The sequence below is a fragment of the Colobus angolensis genome, unplaced genomic scaffold (assembly GCF_000951035.1).
Source record: "Colobus angolensis palliatus isolate OR3802 unplaced genomic scaffold, Cang.pa_1.0 Scaffold29, whole genome shotgun sequence".
In the NCBI taxonomy this organism is placed as follows: Eukaryota; Metazoa; Chordata; class Mammalia; order Primates; family Cercopithecidae; genus Colobus; species Colobus angolensis.
Window position 1 is genome coordinate 5,248,074 of NW_012116154.1, and position 22,996 is coordinate 5,271,069.

Below are 22,996 nucleotides of genomic sequence, written 5' to 3' on the forward strand. Positions count from 1 at the left end.
CTAGGCCACCCCTGAGAGGGAACCAAGTGTGCAAGCTGAAGAGAGTCTCATCCTGTTTCAGGTAACAGGACACTTCTTGAGGCCTCATAATGTCTTAAGAGGCATAAATGCCATCAAAAGATTGATACCAGCAAGTGCACAAATGATTTTTGGGGGAAATACAACACAAAACACGGTTTACAAATTTGGCTCTGAGAATCCTCACACAGTTGCCTCTCTGCACCTTGCCTAGTAAGTCACAGGCTGAGACTGTCCAACCTACATCCACAGGCTCATGTCAACAGTCCTTTCTGCCCAACACAATCTCGTAACAGCACTCACTGCCACATACCACTGATGGAGCTGGTCTCATCAGTGCTAAACTCACACCCTGGGTAGAGGTGTTACAACTTACATAATTAACACTCAGATAACAATACTGGAAGCAGACACCAATATCTCAAATAATCTCACTGATGGTTGGGTAACGACCACACATAGGCCACAGGTGATCATAAGGCATTCCTTTACTCCCAGCCTGAAAAGCAAAAATCCAAAGTTAAAAAAAAAAAAAACACCATAAAAATGTGGGCGTGAATTATTTCTTGTTTTATTGCTTTCGTGTTTCTTACTTGATGCAGAGTCAACGTTTTTGAGTAACAGTAATAAGATGTCCAAAATCCAACAGTAAACATTCAAATAGTAAAATCTGATGTAGAACAAAGTCCTCGAATGTTCACTCCTTTAAGTTACATGTAGCGGAACCACTAGGGATAAAGGCTGAACTCATTGTCTTGGTTTATGATGGAAACCGCTCTCCTCTGACCCAGGAACAGGAGGAAGTCTCGAACGCCAGCCACCTGTTTAGGCACTGGGGGCAGCACTGTGGTCTCCTCGTGAAATGGCAGGGGAGACTCATAATGAGTCTAAGTATGGCAAACTCTCCTTTTACCCCAGGATTAAGAGACACCCCCACAACAACTGAGAGAATCAAAAGAAACTCCTATGGAATAGAAGAAGTGGTTACAGTAATGAAGATCAGAAATGATGTTGTCAAGGAAGCGGCCTGTGACTGCACAGAACCCCATCTTTGTAAGAAAGCAACCCACTCTTACATGCACATCAGAGGCTTTACACAGTGACTGGCTGCAAGCAGGACAACCGTGAGCAGCATTTTGCTTGTTGAAGGCACAGATCCTCGTCATCCTGAGGGAGGAGAGTCACTGTGTGCGGCCTCTGAAAAACTGTCAGCTGTCATAAATCCGACTGCAGCTTCAGCCTGATCTTTTTTTTTGAAAATCCCAGACTCTTGGGGCACCCCTGAATATCTTCATGTGCCTGCTCCTTCTGCAAGAAATCAGATTTCCAAGGGATGGAGACTCAAAGGAACATGATTGCATTACATCACACAACAGGCAAAAATAAATACATGACTCTATAGCATGGGTATGAAACTACCACAAAGAAATATCTCAGACCCCACAACTGCAGCTCACATACTAGCAATACCTGGTAGGGTCTAAAAGGTGTCAACTGTCCCATAAGCATTTACCTACTGTGACTTTGATCAACTGTACTTATGGGATAAGCAAAAATGTATGAAAACACTCTGTATTTTTTTAAAGACAAACTTTCTTAAATACCAGAGAGATCAATTTCACTTGACAGTGATCAGGATATCCAAATTAAATAAATCACTTTCAATTCTTCCCAATGATCATCTTAGGTTTCCATAACAAGAATGGGGAGAGCCAACTGCACCTTGCCAGTGACAGAGGGTGTAGTTGTCACACAAACCCTCCTGGAAGAATGATGGACCCACGCCTCTGCCTGAGGAATGATCTCGAGCTCCTCCAGCTTTTGAAATTCCACAGTATTGTGAATGCTCTTTACAAACACAGTGATACTCAAAAAGGAACCAACAAAAAACGTAAGTTGCATTTATTCACGTCCACGCCATCTAAAGCTACTGTGTACAGTAATCAGGACTGGAGAAGGGACGATTTAGTATCTAAAAACAACAACAAAAACACTCAGACATGTCCCCTGAATCCCAAGTTGGAGTTCGTAAGAATCTACTTGCTGACAAGCCGGTTTCCTCCCTGAGAAGCACACTTTCGGCTTCCTTCTCTCCCTCCAGCGTCTTCTGAACCTCTCAGTTAAGGCCTGGACAGTGTGGGATAGTGTTGCAATCTCTCCTGCAGAGCTGTCAGTCGCCCGTGGGCTCGGGCTGCATGCACTCAGGCTCTCGGAGGTCGCTGGGTGATGCGCTCGCACGCCGCAGCTCTTCCACCGTCTGCAGCAGGGCAGACCGCTCTAGCTCTAAGGTAAGCATGGCCTGCTTCAGCTTGCTCTCGCTGCTCAGGAGCTTCTCAATGGTGGCCTCAAGGCTTTGGATCCTACCATTTGCCACCTGGAGAATAAAAGAAATGAGAATACAATTGCCAGTGATAACACAGGAGGGATCCAGCACGCACTCGCAGTCCAGCCTTGGGAGCACTCTGGAGCCGAGTTTCGGTTGGGATGAGTCAACAGTTTATCATAGTTTATCATCAGTTCTGGCCACACAGGAAGGCAATTCGCACTCTTTGCGGGTAGGTGGACCAGGCCCTTAAAGGCACCCCGAGAGCCCCCTGCTATAGCTGCTGTGGAAGCGGATGCTGAGAGATGGTGGATCACAACACAGAGGGAACCCAAACCCCCAGGCACCACCACCGGAAAGACAGCTCGGATGGGGCCAAAGAATGCTTCAGCGACACAAAGCTGAAGTGGGCGTCAGCGACACAAAGACTTCCCTTGTGCCAAGCCTCGGAGATACGTAACTTTGTTACTGCAGCAGAGCCTGGCCTATTTTGATGAACACATATATTTAAACCCACAAATCGGTTTCAGACTGACAAAAACTCAAAACGGTTTCCTCGTGAAGGCCCAAGTAGTAACAATCCTTTAATCTGAAATTCTTTTCAAACACAGTGATACTCAAAAAGGAACCAACAAGAAAACATAAGTTGCATTTATTCAGGTCCATGCCATCTAACGCTACTGTGTAAAGCTAGTGATGTCTAGAATAACAAGACATCACTATGTCAAGAAACACAGGCATTTATCCCAGAACGCACATGGAGTCCTTAGAAAGGCCAAGTGTTCTGCTAAGAGGTTTATGTGCCTGGTCTCACTGACTGCTCACTACGAGTCACAGAGATAAGCAGTATCCTCTCTTCCACCCTACAGAGGAGGAACGAGGCTCTGACTCAGTTTACATCCTCAGCACCTAGCACATAATTAATGCTAGCTAAATAGAATCTCCAGGTGTATCTTTCTAGCAACTGTCCCTCGTCTAATTTGCTCGGGCAGGCTTGCTTCCCAAGTGACAAGTGTGTTAGCTCTAGTGACATTAAGGGGTTCCCTAAGAAAATTGCAGAAACTCCAACACTTATGCTGATGTCCCTGAGGCCTTTCTGGCCCGTTCCCAGCTCACAGCTGCATCCTGGAGTGCTCTGTGACTTGTTGTATCTTACTAATCCAGTTCAGATTTGCCATGCTCCATTTTAGGTGGGAAAAATGCTATATATATATATGTATATATATATATATTTTTTTTTTCATTTTTCAAAGAAAATACTTTTTTGAATGTGACAACACTTGTGCCAGACAATTCATGACTAAAAGTCTAGCTCTGGCTGGGCCACTAGAACACCCAAAATATAAAGAAGGGACCAGGAGCCTTAGTTTGTCAGCCTACTGGGCAGGGGGTGGCCCCGCTTCAGGTATCTCTTTAAGCAGTACTCTCTGATCCTCAAAATCCACCCACCGTCAGGGCCTGGCTCAGGACCTACCCTCATCACTTTGAAGCCCCTCTGCATTCCGAGGTGCAACCTGCAGCTTAGTTAGTAGTGAATTAATTTGCATGGTCATTTGCCATTCTGCATTAACGTCAGGTCTCCTCAATAACACTGATGCTTTTATAGAAGCAAGCATGTCTTCTCTTTCACACATGGTCCTGTCTCCCACAGCACCTGGCTCAGTGTGAGCGTCAATGACTTGTAGGGATTAGGACAAATCCATGTGTATTATTGTTTGGTTCCATCTGGCACCTCTATGCAATCGTCTGATATATTGCTGAACAAAACAGGTGGCAGAATATGCTCTCCAGAGTCTAGACAACGTTCACATGTGTTTTAACAGGGAACGAAATGGGATTTTGATATTTCTAACAATTTTATGAACAGAATAAAGATAGGAAATGGGTTGATTTTGGTGTTTCGTCCCCCCAGAAAAGCTATATGAAAATTCAGTACTGTATTGAACACCTTTCCTTGTGTCTGAAAAGTGTACAAGGAGGAGGCATGATTCTCACATATGAGAGGCATATTTTCATAGAGGATCATGGAAAAACTATATCCAAATATCACAAATCAATACAATACAATCCTAGATCCAACTCTTTGAGAGCTGCAGTGTCTTACTGGACTTGGTGGTCCCCAGCACTCAGCACTGCAGGGACTCAGGAACTACTAGTGGGTTGGCATAGACCACAGTTCTGAATGATCCTTCCAGAAGTGCAAAACTACTTGGTCAAGAGAACGACCATTCCAGGTAGAACATCTGTAATCACCAATTACTGTGTGATGCCTTTAGTGAGGAATGCAGGTAGCTAAGAAGTTTTTCACAACTCCCTGTCTTCACAAAAACAATAGCACAAGAGCAGCATGGAATTATTTTCTATGCTCTGTCACCAAAAAAACTACATGGTCATTTACCCAATAAAACAAACCTTTATTTGAGAACTGCCTATCTTAACAAGCTAAACACTTCAATCCAAATGTGAGCTTTATTAGAAGAGTTTCCACCACGTTATATTTCAGGAACCTGTCATTGGCTTGGAAGCCATTTAAAATGACCGTCCACACTGTGTACCCCTACAGGCCAGCGAGGCTCTTCATCCTCTGGAGACTTCCCTTGAGTCACAGCTGAGACTTCCAGGTTAAATTGTATACAGGCATATTTTCAGTTAGGACATCTCTATCTTAGGGGAAAAGAAGAAGTTAAATTTCAGAATGTGAGTAGTTATTAGGGCTGGGCAGGAATAGCATTCAGTCTTGTTCTTCTCTTCCACATATCTGATAGGGTATGCTGGGATGGAATGCCTGCTGGGAGGAATGCATTTCAGATAGCTTGACTCACTAGGCTGGCCTTTCTCACCTTGCTGCCAAGCTTATGTCTGCAAAGCTCATCTTTCTATGAAGAAAAATCAGAGGCTCAGATCAGAATGGGACTTATTCTCGGGACAGCCCAGGAACCCCATAAAAAATTTGGGCAAAAATATGTATTTTTATCCACAGCTACTCAAAAACAACTTTTAAAAACACCCTCAAAACAATCCCTGAACAGGGACAGCACTGCTACACACTTGTGACATTAAAAAAAGAAGAACATATGGTTGCTTCATGCCATCTGATTGACAAAAGAGCTGCATTCCACAGTTAGGCGTTCTTTTCGGCAGTGTGCCTGGGTGATGTGGGGGTGGGGGTGATGCTGGACCTGGCCAGCTCCTGTCTCCGTGCTACACCTCAGGGCTTGCTCTGCACACCCTCCTGCATGCACAGTCTCAACTGGTCTTTCTTCTGTATGTCCTCACCTGAATGTATCCGTGTTGAAATGGAAGTTTCTAGAGGGGAGAACTGAGACCTTCATTAATCAAATCTTTGTATATGCACCAAGGACTCACAAAGAATTATCATCTGCTCCAGTTTGTTATGTTTATTTCTGTGTTACTTTCCTCCTTTACTGTCCCTCTGTGGACCTAGCTGGTTTTGTTCATAGAAGATAAAGCTCTTCGATTCTCTTTGAGTAATGACAATGGTTGGCATTCAGCTAACAGGTCACAGCATCCTGAATCTAAGTTCATCTGTGGGCCTGACTCCTAAAAGAGTTAAGTGCAGAAACAGCCTCTCAGAAAGCTCAGGGACTGTCTGACCTCAGCAAAGGACAATCTGTCTGCTCCATAATAAAAAGGACCCATTCTCCTGGGATACCTTTGATCCCAACTATAAACAGATGAGGGTGGGAAAGGTCCTCTGGTCATAGGAAAGCCCAGCCTGCTGTTGCCTTTGGTGAGTTAATGAACTACCATATATTTGTGATTCAGGAAGCTGCTTTATAAATATGCTCTACCTGCAACTGTTCAAGGAGGTCAAGGTTCTGTTTGCGTAAGCTGCTGTTGGTTTTCTCTAGTTTATCCATTCTTTGGTTGTCACTGAGAGGAGAGGAATCGATAAGTTCTTCTTGAAGGACATGGTACTCAACTTCATAAGCTTGTAACTGTTTAGCAATGTCCATCTCAAATACCTGTTATAGAAAGAAAAGTCATCAGGTACTAAAATTGAGAAAAACCCCATACATACAGGCAGGTGTCCGCAATCATGACAATGCGCACCTGTGAAGCGTCTCCTCTATGCTTAGCTCTATACTTGGTACTAGAAGTGATAAGTAAGAACAACTACGCACTGAGAAGGTAATACTTTTACTTAGGACAAAAGGATATAAGTAACATCTAGAAATAATTCCAAGGTAACATTAAGTACAGGTTTTTGATACTCATCTTCCAAAAGCCAAAAAAAAAAACCTCTCATTTTTAAAGACTTAAAAAAATTTATTTTTAGTTCTTATTTCACTTCTTTTCTCTGAAAATTCTGTTAGGTTAGATACATCAACTATGGGTTAAAAGGAGAAAAGAAACAAAAGAATCATAGCCTCGTTTGCACAGTCACCAAGTCAAAGTTTAATTATAGTTCAGTTGGGTTTTCAGTTATAAGAACAGCTAAGTAATGGGACTGTTTACTAAAAAACTCTCCTTTGCACACAAATATGCAGAAATGAGCCAAAACCCAAATGTCACCCACACAGATGAGTGAATACGAAACGATGCCTGAGCTGTCTTCTTTCCCACAATAGCAATGGTGACGAAAACACCACACATGTGAAAAACAACCCCTAAGTGCCCAAGTGACTCAAGCTGTCCGTGTCTGTACTTTCTCTTGGTAAGGAAGGCAGGGCGGAAAGCAGAGTCAGAAGACAGCTGCTGCTGCTGCTGCTGCTGCTGCTGCCCAAGGCATTTCCTTTCTTTCCAGTTGTTTCTATGAGAGAACCCCAGGGGCCGGGGCCTCTCAGCACTGCAGTGAAGCCCCAATGTTTATCTGACGGATCTGAGAATACAGTCAAGCTGGGACCAACTTAAAGAAAAAAAAAAAAAAAAACTTGCTAGATCAGAACACACATTCAGAGAGTGAAGTCAGACTTTTAAAGGGCAGAAACTGCCTCTCTATTGCATTTCCTTAAGCAACTCTAATATTGTTAAAAATCAGTGTAAAACTACTTCTGATGGCACCCTATTGGCATTCAAACTAGCCTATCTTCCCTGGAATCAATTTTCCAAAACTATGTTTCCTTTCTCTCCATTCCCAACAGTCTTATTTTCTCTTCCTTGAGATGAATTTTTCAGCTTGCTGTTTTTTACTTAATTCAGTGGATAATACTAATAAGGCACAAAAGTCATTTGATGCCTAAAAACTAAAATCCATTGTATCTGTGGCATGTGTGTGCATGTGTGCGAGGGGAGTAAGAGGGAGAGAGAGAATTTCTACTGGATTGAACTGATTCTCTTTTGTCCTTCTGAGCGACTATGAGGTAGCAGGGATTATTATCTCCACTTGACAGCCGAGGTAACTGGCTCTGAGGCTTTGTGTCAGCCTTAAAATTGGGACTCCACTGGCAACTCTATGAATGACTTGAGCTCGGTACTTAACTTCTCTCAGTCACATTTCCTGGCGTCCCACCTGGGGCAGGCAGCGCCTACCTCCCAGGATGGCTATGAGAATTAAACAAGGCAACTCATGGAAGTTCCCAGCACACGCCTGGCAGGTTGAGCAGGCGTGCTCTTAGCTAAGGGATCTGCTTCCACACATCTGACACAAAACCCTCACATTTCAACCTCAGCAAAGCCATCATCAAATGGATGCCATGTCATGGAACTTCTGAATCGTCTGAATAGTAAAAACTACAAACATCAAAACTGAGATTGTTTGGCACTCGTGTATAATTATAAATACGGTGCTGAATAAATGCCCTGTACACTATTACTTTTTTTCTTCCATAAAGATTTATTTTTAAGTGATCTCCTAACCTGGAAAGCCTAGAACAAAACCTGACTTTTCCTACAGATTGATGTTCTGTGTTAAGTTAATGCCTCTCAGCAGTGCCCAAAGCCATAAACTCTTCCAGGCCTCCATTAATCCCTAGGAACTACCCTGGGTCGCAATCATCTCTGCTTAATTGCCTGATGATCTCCTGACTGCCAAGACTCTTAGGCCCTTCATTCTGCAGTTATGCCCCTGAATTTACCCCAAATCATGGCAATATGAGGTTGCTGGTCAAAGGAGAACCCGGGTCACTGAACAAGGGTTTCGGCCTTTGGGCTAATTACTTGGGGAAATAAAAGAAGATGGGAGGGGCGCCTGTCCTTGCACACATAGAGAGCACAGGTGATCCACTGCCAGGAGCAGTTCTCAGCCAGAGAAAGAGCAGGAAGGCCTAACATTAAAAACCCGATCCTTCAATATGTTGTCTCAGATGAATAAAAAGACGAATGTTAAAAACTGGGTGTTGATGGGAAAACACGATACATACACTTTAAGGTATTTTCATTTCTGGTCTGAGTCACTCCTGAGGCTGGACAAGTGCAATGTCAACCTCCCTCGGGGTCTTGCCTAAGCCATTCCCTGAGCACCGGTAACTACACAAAGCTGCAAGGTACCCAGCCCCTCTGCAAGGGGGATTAGATCTCATCTTCTTTCTTCCTGGCCCATCTCAGAGCAATTCCACTAGAGTCGTAACTACTGGGGATCTAGAGCCTTCCCGTCATCCTGGCTCTTAGGTTCTTCCAGGTTTTCAAGCAAGTTCCAGAATTTTGGTACCGAAGAAAATTTCTCTTCTGCTTGCCAAAGTAGGAGTGACCTATTTCTATACTTCCGATGTTTTGCCGAAAAGATAAAACTATTTTAAGTTACTGAAGCAATAGAGCTACATTATTGGAAACTTGAAAAATAAAAGAAAAATTACCAAATACAACTTTTATATCTAGCTGTATTTCCTTTCATCTTTCCTAAAAGCATGTTTTTTCTAGTTCTAAACATAACCAACATAAAATTTCCTATCTCACTTTTCCTTTACTTAACATTGTATCAAATGAGAGCTTTTTCATGTCGCTATATATAACTCGCTTCACGATATTCTACCAGCTCAACATACCATAATCATATTAATCCAGTTATCGAGTGTTAGACATCTAGGTCCAAGTTTCTATTACTATAAATGACAAATCTAGGATAATATCCTTATACATATGGCTTCCCTCATATTTTGGATTATTTCCTGAGGATACATTACAAGAAATGGGATGACTGAGTCAAAGGGTATGAATATTTTACTGGCTTGGGATATGTATCGCCAAATTGCCTCCCAAGAGCCACTAATCAATGTGCATTGCCATCAGCAACATACTAATGTTCTGCATACAGTATACCCTTGGTGCTGGGTATAGGCATTAAGAAATATCTTTCTGTTGATCTAGTAGGGTAAAGCATTACATGTTACATAAGTTTAAATTACACATGAAGGCAAATATTTTCCCAGATATTTGTTTGCTAGATGGCTCCTCTTCGGTGAATTGTCTGCTTATGTTCTTGGCTCATCTGCTACTGTAGACTCAGCATTTCTCTTCACAGTCCACAGACACTGATTAAGAAAGTCGTGAATCCTGATGGTTTGTAGAACTCGCCACAGAGCTTCTGCCTTCCTAACCCCCTGCCCTCCAATCTGCTGGTCCCATTGTCATACCAAGGGCTGGAGGGTGGGAACAGTCGGCCCAGTATTAGCAACAAGGGGGCGCACTGTCTGTAGTGAATTACAAAAACAATAAACCTACTAGAAGTCCGTCTGTTTGTTATTACCACCACATGTGAGCAATTTTCAACAACGCCAGTGGTAAACCACTTCTCCCCGCCATGTCCCACCCTCCTGGTATGGCATCAGTTGTCCTTGTACAAAAGTACTCCTTTTCCACGGTGCAAACTGCCCAAGAAGGGACAGCTCCCCCACAGGCAGAAGAGGTATCTTTGCCTCTGATTTGAGGTGTGTCTTCTGAACACAGGAACCCTGGTTTCTAACCTACAAGCTCAACTGGAACAGGGACTCGTTTGTTCATCGTATTTCTAACAGAGCTGCCCAGAGCAGCGTTTCTCAGCTGTTTGTGTGTATGTGAATCCCCTGGGGATCTCGAAATGCAGATTCTGATTCAGCAGGTCTGCGGTGTGGCCCCAGATGCTGCATTTCTAACAAGCTCTGACATGATATGATGACAATGCTGGGCTGAGGCCATGCTCAGAGTGGAGCCTAAAGGTTGCTGAAAATAGGCTATTTACCCTGCCTCCCAAAGCCACCCTTCCTCTTTTTCTTCCTTAAGCTGAGCTGAGGCTTCACAACCACACAGCACCCACTGTGACAAGAATGTAACACTGACCTCCTTTCCTATGTTACTAATTATTCCCAGAGTTTCCCTTCTTCTCGGGTCAGAAGATGTAGATGGTTTATTCAATGGACAGTTTTTGGTAAGTACACAGCCACAAAGGCTTCACACACCCTTGGTCTTCTGTCCTGGGCTCTGTCACCTTTGGATTGCCCTCCCTGGCTGCTTTCAGCCTGTCCACATTGAGCCAGAGCTCCAGAGCCCTGTCCTTGGCCACCTTCTCTTCCATCCAGGATCCAGCTGTGTCCCAGTTGCTCAGGCTGAGACTCTCTATACAGGGAGGACATTTAATGAAATGGAACCACGGCTATCATAGAGGACCACCTACATGCCCTCACTCCCTGCCCCATCCCATCTGTACACAGGGCAGTATGTTCCACCACCTGCAATGGAAGTATCCATTACACCTACTCTGAAGACCTCCAAGATTCGGGCCTGGGAGATCTCTAAGGCTGCAGAGGAATCACGCTGGACCCCAAGTTCTGTGTAGAACTTAGGACTACAGCACCCTCTGGAGGGAAAGGGTCAGTGGGAAAGCAGAAAGCCTGACAGAGAACATTCAGATGTCAAGTTCAGATAGAAACACCAGAGGGAAAGAGGGCAGAGAGTTGCCTGGGGGTAGAACTACTTTCTATAAGGACCATTGATAGAATAAAAACCTGGGCCCCAAATGCAAATTTTTGTGCTCTCGATACTCCCAAAATGTTCAACACATCAGGTTCCGAGAACAGCTCTCTGCTCTCATTCCTGTACCTTCTCTTTTAGTTCAGGGCTCAGCAAACCACCACCTGTGGACCAAGCCCATCACGCTGCACAGTTTTTAAAATAAAGTTTATTGCAACATGACCCATCATCCCCCTACATGCGGTCATGATTTTTTGTGCTGCGAAGGCTGAGGTGAGTAGCTGTCACAGAGGTGAGCAGTTGTGACAGTCTGGCCTGTGAAGCCTAAAATATATACTACCTGGCCTTCTTTGGAAAATGTCTGCCAGCCTATCTTAGGACACCTTTTAAGTCCAGCTGGACTCAAACACCTCAGCTCCAACCTCACAGCCCTGGCTCCCATAGGCCCTGCCTTTCTACAAGAGGCCGGGCATGTTACTCTCTGCTCAGCTTCATCTGTAAGAATAGGAATTATAACACCTATGTCCCAGAGTTATTAAGTCAGTGGAGACTGGGCACAGTGGCTCATGCCTGTAATCTCAGCACTTTGGGAGGCTGAGGCGGGCGGATCACTTGAGGCCAGGAGTTCAAGACCAGCCTGGCCAACATGGCGAAACCCCATCTCTACTAAAAATACAAAAATTAGCTGAGTGTGGTGCCGCATGCCTATAGTCCCAGCTACTCAGGAAGCTGAGGCACGAGAATGCGTGAGCCCAGGAGGTGGAGACTGCAGTGAGCTGAGATCGCACTACTGCATTCCAGCCTGGGCAGCAGAGCAAGACCCTGTCTCAAAAAAAAAAAAAAAAAAAAGTCAGTGGAACAATGAATGGCAACTTCTAAATAGCCAAATAGTGGCCTGAAACAGGTACACGCACAGCTGTTTTCTTCCCATGCCGTGTCCATTTCCACTCTTTCAGCACCGAAGGAGCACCTGATGTATCCTAAGAACCCTCAATGTTTCATTTTTTGTTTTTTACAGAAAATAGGAGAGAATGGGATTTTTTTCTGAGGCTGAATACTCAGGAGGTAAACAATGTCAGCACTGGATACAGCCCTCAGTCTAGGTAACCAAGGCTCTCGGGGGTCTCTGCCCTAGAAGCTGTAAAATGTAAGTACATGCAACAAAAGCTGTAAGAAGGGAATGAAGGAAAGAAAGAATGAATGAAAATGTCAGAAACCAAAGAATCAAAAGGGTAGAAAAGTCAGTATTAGAATTAGGAAAAAACTGTAAATTAAATGACCTCCAGAGGCTCTTGGCAGTGTAGGAGAGCTGCTACAGCACTTTGAGGTGAGAGAGACTTGAGTTTGAACCCCTACCTTTCTACTTTGCAGCAGAGTAAGTGTGGGTCAGTCAGTGAACCACTTTATATCCTCTCAGGAGTGCAGCCTGGACTGAATGGGATCATGCATCTATTTAGATGCCCACCCAACCTGGCAAAAAGCAACGCCCCAACAAGCCAAAGCTATCCACATCAAGAAGAACGTGCCAGGGAAAGAAAAGAGATAGAGAGGCTCTCAATTAAAGATGAGTGCAGAACAGAAAAGAACTGCTCTTTCATAAGGGCATATGCAATGTGCAAACAGAAATCCAAAGTTAACAACTGGTATGAAACCTCTTCTTTTGCAGGCCAAAGTTGTATCCTTTTCTGTGCTTAACACCTAAGGTGCGGCAGCAAATGAAAATCACAAACACTGCATGTGGATGCAATTCACTGGAATCATGGATTCCTTTCGGACTATCAGAAATCTCCAGAGTAAGGGTTTTTCAAAAATAGCTTTATTTCACCATTTGTTTTTACCTGATTGCTCTATGCTTTCGTTATGCAGTTGTGTGTTGCATTACAACAATCTGGTCAATGGCGAACTGCACATATCATATATGATGGTGGTCCCATAAGATTAGAATACCGTATTTTTATTGTACCTTTTCTATGTTTAGTTATGTTTAGATACACAAATACTCTGCCTTGTATTACAACTACCGACAGTATTCAGTATGGTCATGTGTTGTACAGGTTGTAGGGCCTAGGAACAACATGCATAGCTGTGTAGTAGGCTATACCACTTGGGTTTAAGTACACTTTATGATGTTTGCACAATGATGAAATCAACTAATGATGCAATTCTCAAAACTTACCGCTATTATTAAGTGACACATGACTATCTGGAGCGGGTTCCAGGCTTACGAGAGGCCTGACTGCTGACTCTGCAGTGACTCAGTGATGAAATCCCTTCCAGTGCTTTCGTAGCTACCCAGCCTCTGGACACTTCCAGTGATGCCCCTTCCTCTGCTAAGCAGTGTAGTCCTCCATTGTCAGCAACCATTACTGGAAGGTTCTTCCTTAGACTGTACAGAATCAAAATCTGCTCCCATGCCCAACCCAGGGCATTCACCATCTAGCTTACTTGTAATTCCCAGTAAAACTCACCTCTCAGCCTCTAACATTTCAGAGGGTAATGGTTCTATTGTATACTGAAACCGGAGGTACTGAAGCCACAGATATTGAACTGAATTCAGTTAAAAAAAAAAAAAACCACACACACACACACATCACGAAACAAATTCACAGAATATATGTTCCCTATCATAACTTTGTTATCAAAGAATTATTCTGAGAAAATTCCAATTAATACCATTCAACACACACGCAAAAATCGAAGCACTCAATGTACAAAACCCTACATTGCATCACTGCATAAGTATACATATTTCAGAAGACCAAGCTACTGGAGTTGAAGTCTCTTAAATGTATGAAATTACTGATAACCTGTGCTGGTTTCTACAACTACCATGTTTCCATGTGGCGTTTCACCATGATGCTCATAACACACACACTCACGATCATTCCACACGTTTGTGATATGCGTCCTCGAAGCAGAATGCTGTTCAGAACACAAAGTGGTAGGAAACAGTTCCTGCCTAAGAGACATTTAAGTTTCTACATATCTAGGATGGCTGAAGCATTTGCCAGGTTTGGACTGACTCCTACCTGATTGATGGTCTTTTCCATCTGTACCAAGCCCAGGTTGGGTAGCGTGTTTTTTATAAAGTCAACTATGGTTTCTAGGTTTTCATGCTGCAGAATCAAGGGCTTATGGCTTCCCAACAGACTTAAAGCCACTTTAAATATGACCTCTGTTCCCTGAAGAAAAATCATATCTGAGAAAACACAGAAATGCAGAAAGTTAAACCAGACCAGCTTCTCACACAATACCATTCCATTGCCTTTTCCACACATCACAGAGCAGGAGGATGTGAGACATAGCCCCACATTGCAAACTTTATTTCATTTTTAAGAGCCTGATATCTCAGATAGTGTTGTCAAGACAGTACTGCAAATAAAAGTACATAAACATTAAAAATTATGTTTTACTCTGAAAATAAAATTCAAACATGCTTCAAAAGTTAAACTGGGAAAGGGAAAAAGGTTTTATTATTCTGTTTTTCCAGGAATGCTCCTGGGTTTTAAAGGAGATATTAAAACATGTTTTTATGGGTCAAGCTAAAAGATTTTTACAGATAAGGCATCAGAAATTAAGATAGAGTAAGTGAAAAAGTATCCCTGTTTCCTCTGTTTTGAAATAAGGAATAGAATTCAAAGATCTTTAAAAACTATAAAACAGCTGTACAACTGCAAAAGTACACTGTTAAATACAAGTTTACTGATGTTTAACATGATAATGGAATAAAGAACATTTTTCCCTCTGAGGGAGTTCAAAGAACTCCGTCAAGGTTACTTTCTAGTTCTGGCCATATTTCGTTCTTAGAGTGGCTGGCAAATGGATGCAATTTCTATACAGACTGTAGAGTAAGAGGGAGGGCAGCACTGGCCAAGGCAACCGGCTGAGCAGCAAGCCCAGCCCCATCTCCCCTTCCTCATAGAGTTGAAGCCGCTGGGGAAAAAAAGAGTCAAATGTCCTGGGGTTAAAGCAGAGCCACGATAACTAATTATTGGGTGACTAAACTGAGGCAAGTTACCTAGTAACTAGAATAATAATATAAGAAAAAACCATTTTAAAACTCAGAGTAGAAATATAATTAGAGGTAAGTGTCAGTATTTCTTTTCTCTCTTTCTTTTGGCTGAAAGATAATGGAAGAGAGAAAGAAGCTGTAAATTTCATCAAATCAAGGACAGCAAAAGCAGGTGCGAGGAAGAACCTTGCAGGATGCCTCTCAAGATGGTTAATATGATAACATTTAAAAGCCATGAAGAAACAGAAAAGCAAAGACTGGGTGCTGCTGTGCAAATGGGAAACTGAATCCCTGTAGTTTCTGAACAAAGCACAGGGAGAGATGACTGATCTACAGGCCCCCTGGCTGGGATAGCCCCCAAGATCCTCTGTGACCATCACAAAACCCTTAATTAACCACGTGAGCTGAGATGGGTGCGGCCCTAAGCCATGCCAGTGCTGAGATCAGCCTGCGTCTCCCACCCAGCTCAGGGCCCACCCTCTTTCCACAAACATCACAACTACTGATGGCTCAAGGTGGCCACAGGAAAGTGGGAAAGATGAATCCTTCACTTCCTTCTTAAGTCTGGTTGTTGAGGTTGGGAAGATATACTAGAGAACTGTGTCTTTGAAATCTGAGCTTTTCAGGGTAAGTGTAACATATACCAAGGCAGGCCAATTGAAGAATATTCCTCTGAAATATCTGGTTTATAAAATAAGTCTACCCATATAATCCCCCACTACAGAAAATAAAAAGATCTAAAATACTATAAACAAAAATGTATTTTTAAATAGAAATGACATTTCCAGAAACAAAACTCTAAAGTAAATTTGAAGTTTCAGTGGTTTAGACAGTAAGACCTCCTAGACCTCCTTTCAATATATGAACATTTATAGCTGAACAAAAATTGAGGGCATCTTTCAGAACAAAAATCAAACCTTTTTTGCAGGGATCCTGGGGAAAGGCTTTCCCTACCACACCAGTGATTTTCTATAGCTTGATCTCTTTACTCTCAGAGGGACGAGTGCCTTAAATTAGGTACAGTACCACATCTACGCCAATTAAAATAAACAATTACTGGGAAACTTTTGTAAGCACAACCAAATACACAATCCAAATCAGTGGTCTCTTTAGGTTAACAGCAGATCTTCTGAGATTTATTAGGATCTTGGTTTTTCACAATAAATCAACTTAGTAAGTGCTTCCTATGATTCCAAATGGAGACTTTCCTGGAAAGGAAAGGAAAGGAAAGGAAATTTGGAGGTGAGGGGGTGGTGTATGTGTTTTAAAGTCTCTTTATTGATATGTTAAAAAAATTAAGACACAGCTCTGGGCATATGATTTATTTTATTAAATCTGTTTGTATTTAATGTAATTAAAAAATAAATGTTCTTTCCTAATGCTATTCACAACATCTGAAGAGAACTCTGCTGAGAGGTACCTTCTACTTTAACTTGATGAGCATCCATTGAGCATCTAATACACGCCAGGCACCGTGTTAGGCTCTGGGGATCAAGCCATGAGCAAAGGACAAAGCACACGCTGCAGAGACACCAAGGAGTTCTGGTTCGGTAGAGTTATGCCCAGGGTGTTATGAGAACAAAGAGGAAAGAAAAGGCCCTCGGAAAGGTGACTGCTTGAAGAACCAGTGAAAATTTCCTAGGTCAGAACTCAGGGATTAATACTCTGAATAAAAGGAAAAGAGGGTGTCAATACAGGGAGGTGTGCAGGAGTCTGAAAAACAGTCTGGCTGGCAAGGCAGGGGCACTGGTTGTGCAGGGCAGGTGGGCAAATGGGGGCGGGCAGGTCCAGATCACCAGGGGCCTCTGCCCCAGCCAAGCAATTCTAACTTCCCCCGGAGCACCGCAGGAGTCACTGAATGCTTTTTGTTCCTTTCCTCACTAGGTCAGTGCACTGGTAAGGAGATGATGTTAATGAGATGCAGGTTACGCGTGGGATCCCTGCAAGGGCTAGTTAGTGTCAGAGAAAGGCCACCTTTGGAGACTACACTGACTGATTCCTGCCAGAGACTCCTGAGACTCCCAAATGCCTGCTGCCAGAGATGCTCCACTCACCACTACTCCTCCCATTCAAAGCGTCCATCCCTCCAAGGCCTGAGAAAGCTCAGCCCCAGAAGCTTCTGTGAGACAGGGGAGGTCTTAAATCGGGAGATCATTTGGGTGCACAATGCAGGAATGTGCTTGAAGAGTCGAAGGAAGGACCACAGGAAGCTTTACTTGGGAGGAAGGGCCTCCTAAATTTGTCTGATGACAGTTGGGGGCAACATCTACATCCTTTAAAGAATTTGTACTGTTTTTTGGCTTTGGAAATTTTTAAAATTACATCTAATTTTAAAATAATAGTAAAGAAAAATGTTACCTATAAACCCACTGCCCCAAACCAATTATTTTTATTTTGCCTGTCTTCTAGTATCCTTATACATTTACATTCTAGAATTTAAAAACAAAACAAACAAACAAACAAAAAAACAATAACTCTCTTTGGAAAAGTGAGCGAATGTCCTGCATCTGAAAATCTCCCTAGGAGAAAGTGAACCGCTGGAGCCCCCCTGCCCCCCAGCACAGTGCGGCAGTAGCCAAGCTCACAACCCTGTAGCCCACAACCTTTCAGTGGGACTTTGCTCGTGCCTCTTCCTTCTCTCCTCTCCTTTTTCAAGCCACCTAGAAACAGGCAAGAGGTTTTATCAGGCAGGAAATAAAGAGGAATCTTAAATTCAGCTGACTCTACTACTTTGCACTGTATTCACTGAGAACACCACAAAAGAACTACTTTTCTTTGAGCACATTTCAGCAACCCTCTTATTGCGTTAGCGTGTGTTGGAACTCTATTTGAAACTAAACTTCATGATCTCAAAGTGCAATCTTCCTATGTGAGCTTACACTGCATCTCTTTTCCAGCCACCTTTGTCTCTGTCAAGGCTGAGCCTTCTCAACTTTCTCCCGGAAGGCTGCAGCCCTCCAGTTGTGGCTCCCGTACCATTCTGTGAGTAATGGGTAAAGGGGACGTTGAAGGCAGATGACAGTGCTGTGCAGAACAACAGCATAAACAGACTGAACACACACTAATCATGACGCGGCATCATGTTACCTGAATAGCCGGAGATTTTCCTGGCCACAGAAACAATCTTGTTTTCAGTCTATTTTCATCCTAAAGCCTCTCTGAAGCCTTCACTATATTGCAGGTGGCTTCTGTGTTTTATGCCAACCCTTAATTTTTACATTCCACCTCCTCCCTCATCTATTTGGCAGCACGTCCTATAGAAAAACATCAGGGGCTGAAAATTAGCCAGGCGTGGTGGCGGGCACCTGTAGTCCCAGCTACTCAGGAGGCTTGAGGCAGAAGAAAGGCCTGAACCCGGGAGGCGGGGAGCTTGAAGTGAGCCGAGATCGTGTCACTGCACTCCAGCCTGGGGAACAGAGTGAGACTCCGTCTCCAGAAAAAACCAAAAAACAAAAAACAAAAAACACACACATCAGGGGCTGAACACTGCAGCCTCCTGCTCCATCAGGAGCAAGCCAGGTCCTGTTTTTTAGATTTTCATTTTTCCCCCCAAACGTAGATGTGATGAGAAAGTGAACAGAGCAAGCGTCTCTCCCAGGGCCCTGCTGCACTCAAACTAGAAAAAGACAGGAAGGGGCTATTGACATTATGTGACACCAGGCAGAAGAACTGCCATTCACAAGGTGTGAGCATCATGTGAAAGTTAAGGCACACACATCACTGGCAGCTGCCCCTCCAAGGAGCAGATACATACTTAACGCCAGTAACCTATTAACTAATATATGAGCTATGCTGGTGCAAACTGAAATATTTTACTTACATATATATATATTAGTGAACAGTCAACAAAGGTCTATGTGTTTTTAGAGTTTATCCAGACTTAAAGGCTTATAATGAAACGGGCCCTAGGCCAAAAAAGACTATAGTGTCTGAATGGCAGTCTTTGAAATATAAAACTAAGCTATCTCCATCACTGTTCTCTAAGTCATCAGTGCTAAAAATTGAAATGGTTTGTAAAAACCTATCTTTTCTGTTTTTAAGTACTGAAAGATGGGATGGGCTGTGGGAAAAAAAAAAAAAAAAGCAGTTCTTGCAAAGTGATATCACAACCCAGTGCAGCCTGGAGATCCCACTTCCTGCCTCTAATCCCAGGAGCCTTTGGCCAGGTGGACAATGACCCACTTAGCACAGCAGGAGTCTGTGGGATCTAGGAATGATGCAGACACTGGCATCGCTATGTATAATGTTTATGAAATGCCGAGTCTCACCACTGCCTACAAAGTCTACAGAAAAATATCTTACCTCTACAGGCTGCAGCTTTGATTTATGAAGTCATTAGAGTGAGCTTCAGAGAGCTTCGAATTACTCTGCAACAGAAGGGCTATCATTTCCAAAGTGGAGTTTGCTTGTTTATGTCTTTTTACCCATTTATGAGCCAAAGGAAAAATTTCTCTTTCAGAGCCCCAGAACTTTCTGCAAGCAGCAGCTCCAGTGCCTGGGGCCCCAGGGCAGGGATGACTCAGGGATGACCCCTCAGCCCCTCTAGTCTGTGGTCAGCCCGGTTGCCTTGGTAGAATTTTCTTCACTAACCAAGTAATTTAATGCCTGAGCTGTTTACAAACCATTAACAAACAGCGCTTCCTCCTCCCCATTTCTATTCTCACTCCTCTTCATGACCCCGTATGAAAATCATAGCTAAAATGTGGAGAAAATGTAAGGAAGGTGGATTAATAATTTTCTTTTAATTTCCAGGGTTAGAAAAGTCAAAAACATAGAAGTTATTGGCAAGAAAGCTTAAAGCCTAGAGCTCGAGATTTTAGTTTCTGTACTAAGCACACAATTTTGAGGCTTTTAGTTATCTTTTTTGTTTTTTAAACTATGGTACAAACCTTCACGAAATCTCACTAAAGATATGCTTAACCAGGAGATAGCTTTTTGTATCTATTTTAATTTAGTGATTTTATTTTCTCAGGGACAGAAAAGAAGGAACATGAATTCTTACAGTAAAGCAAAATGGGAAACTCTTTAAAGGTTCTTGTAGATAGAAGTGAATAATAAAAATCTAGTATTTTGGGGGAAAGGAAAAGAGAGAAGGGTAAATGCTCACGTATATTAGAAAGCAAATTTTAGGATTTCTAGAATTTGGATATTTAAGATGTTTACCCAAAGCATGCCTGAAGTAGTATCAATGTCTTTGAACATTTCCCTTAAGATGCTCTCTAATCCTAAAAACAAATTTTTTAAAGATCACATGCTTTTAGGCTGTCAAGTGATGCTTAAAAACACTTGACATATAATAACTATCTTTTTTTAGTAACCTCCTCCTTTACAATAAAAAAAAATCTGAATTGTCAAAAAATATCACTTTTATTCTGAAGCAGGGAAAACAAACTGTGCCCGAACTGACCGTGCTCACAGCATTCCACTCGGTTCCTGATGTCCACGTGGAGAGCCCTATCTCTGCGTATGAAGGCAGGTTGAAGGCTTTGTGTATGAACACTCATCTAACTTTGACAATGTTCTCAAAAGGTAAATCAAGAATATAAAGGCAGGTTTTACACATGAATCACCCAAGGTTAATAGCGGGGCACGGGAGTGGGAGTGGCAGTGGCTGTGACACCTGGGCGCCGGGGCAGGAGGCCTTCCTGAAGTGTCAAGGCTGAGGCGGGAGGGTGAGCCATCCACAAGGAGGTGTTACTCAAGGTCTTGACACTGGTCTCCAAAAGAGTGACTTGGGAGAAAATGTAGAGCCAAGGGCAGGGCAAGAAGAGAAAGGGGAGGAGGAGATGCCAAGGGAATCTAGAAAGAGCCCAGAGGCCCACGGTCAGCATCAATCAACACTCACAACCCAGAGCAGCTGAGGAAGGCAATTCATGAGAAACATACACCTGCGGCTCCTCAGCCAAGTCCTCCAAATGTCTGCTCTAGGGAGAGCCTCATGGTGAGGGGCTCAGATCCACATCCCACAAGATGAAGGCATCTAGGGAAGCCCCGTGATTATCAGAAATTAAGGAGGACTCCAAAGTCACAAAACCCACCCCTGACTAATCTTAGACTAAACAATACCCTGTTCTGGTAAGAGCTACAGGTATAAAAATAAGAATCACCATGGAGAGACAGGAAATGTTTCCCCTCTAATAAGAGAAGGCTGGTTCTGGCAAACAGATTTACTAATGCTCACCAAAGACTCTGGCTACGAATCCCAGCGGGAACTGTGAGGCAAACATGGTGAGGAACCAGGGGGCGGCGTAGAGGCTGGGGCCGATCTCGTGCTCCTCCAGGTGATTGTAGAGGTCTCTGTGGTAATCATGAAGCAGCCTTGAGAGCTGGTACATCTGGATCTGCAGGAAGACGGCCAACGGGGCTGAGAATTAGGGATCTGCTACAGTGATAAAGTTATGCCTACTGCTCACAGGGTGGGTGTGAGAGAAGACTTACTAGAACTTCAAACATTCTATTTGGCTTGTGATCCACTGAGCTTAGCTACTAATTCATCCAACAAGTACTTCCCAAGTGCCCGCTGATGCCAGGCACTGGCTGGGTGTAGGCCCAGGACGCTAACACTGGGTCTTCTTCCGCCACTTCCTTTTTATTGTTCCCTTGCATTCCTTGGCTAAGAAGATCTAAACATCTGTCTTGTGCAAACATTTCATAAATTCTCCTACAAATACACACTCTTTGCAAAACTCAAGCCCAGAGGAATTAGAAATAAGAAGCCAGTCTCTTCACTAAGACTGAATTAGGGGCATTTTATGATTCCGTAGGAGTCCACCGTACATGTTTACTCAGCAAATTCCCTCTGGACCCCTGAAATTACTCAATAGGCAGGACAACCATAGTTTATTTTGGTGTATAACATATGAAATATCCAGATCCCTGGCAAGTTAAAACAAGAAGACAAGTGTGCGTCTTAAGATGAAATAAAAACTTTTTCCAACTAAAGTGGATCCAACTTCACAGGATGACATAATTCTGGCAGAAAGCTCATGCCAGTTCCTAGCAGTGCCACCAAGAGTTATAGGCTCACAGAAGCACAAGAGCCAGCCCAGATCTGAGCAGTCCCATGGCCTGAGCCTAAAGAAACAATAACCAACAGAGGGTCAGAATCCTGCTAAGATCCACCAAGTTGGATATGTCCTGTCTAAACTGAGAGAAAGAAAACAAAACCATTTTCAGAGGCTCAGATAATATAATCCCATAAGCACCAGCTGTGGCTCTCCCATATCGAAGACAATCTAATCAACCAAAGCCACCAGCCCCAATAGAGTCGTGTGTTACAGAAATTATAGGAAACTCGAAAATTCCACTGCCTGGTAACCGTTGTCTTTAAAGTTAATAAAGGGAATGTACGAAGAACCTCACAGTACAGGTGGAAAGTGTTATGTGGTCCAAATCTTTCAGTGAACGAGTTGACTTCCTTCTATGACATTTGCATTCATGTGGTCCATGTTCACAGATCAAGGTGAAAAGATTTTGAATCACATAATTTGATGCTCTCAAAGTAAGTCCTTGGCTCTAACGTATTCCTTTCCCAGGATACTTTCTAAAGCTCCGAAGGCATAGTATCTTAATGGTAGTAAATGAACATATCAACACGTGCTGCAACATTTGAAGCAACATTTAGGAATATTCCTGAAGCAGGATCCAGAGTTTTCCCTCTGACAGGCAGCAAGAGCAGCACGTGGTATTTGGAATACGCTACTACATTTGGTTTTCTCTGACAGAACTGTTCATTCAACAAATACTTATCGGGTGCCTACTTCAACCCAGGCACTGTTTCAGAAACTAGGGACTTGGCT

The 22,996-nt window shown here is 43.2% G+C and overlaps 1 protein-coding gene across 5 annotated transcripts in view; it reads right to left on the reverse strand.

The window, feature by feature from the left end:
- Positions 1-1,897: 1,897 nt before the first annotated feature.
- TBC1D1 (TBC1 (tre-2/USP6, BUB2, cdc16) domain family, member 1) overlaps positions 1,898-22,996 on the reverse strand; it is a 249,133-nt gene continuing 228,034 nt past the window's right edge. For 3 of the 5 annotated variants that reach the window (XM_011949126.1, XM_011949125.1, XM_011949129.1), the window contains 4 exons: positions 21,379-21,538; positions 14,215-14,384; positions 6,154-6,327; positions 1,899-2,392 (listed from right to left, as the gene is read on the reverse strand). In XM_011949126.1, coding sequence (XP_011804516.1) covers positions 2,189-2,392; positions 6,154-6,327; positions 14,215-14,384; positions 21,379-21,538 — 708 coding nt within the window. In that variant the 3' untranslated portion in view covers positions 1,899-2,188. Of the gene's footprint in view, positions 2,393-6,153; positions 6,328-14,214; positions 14,385-19,499; positions 19,651-21,378; positions 21,539-22,996 lie in introns of those variants that run through there. The other 2 variants (XM_011949130.1, XM_011949127.1) reach the window with 2 other exon arrangements.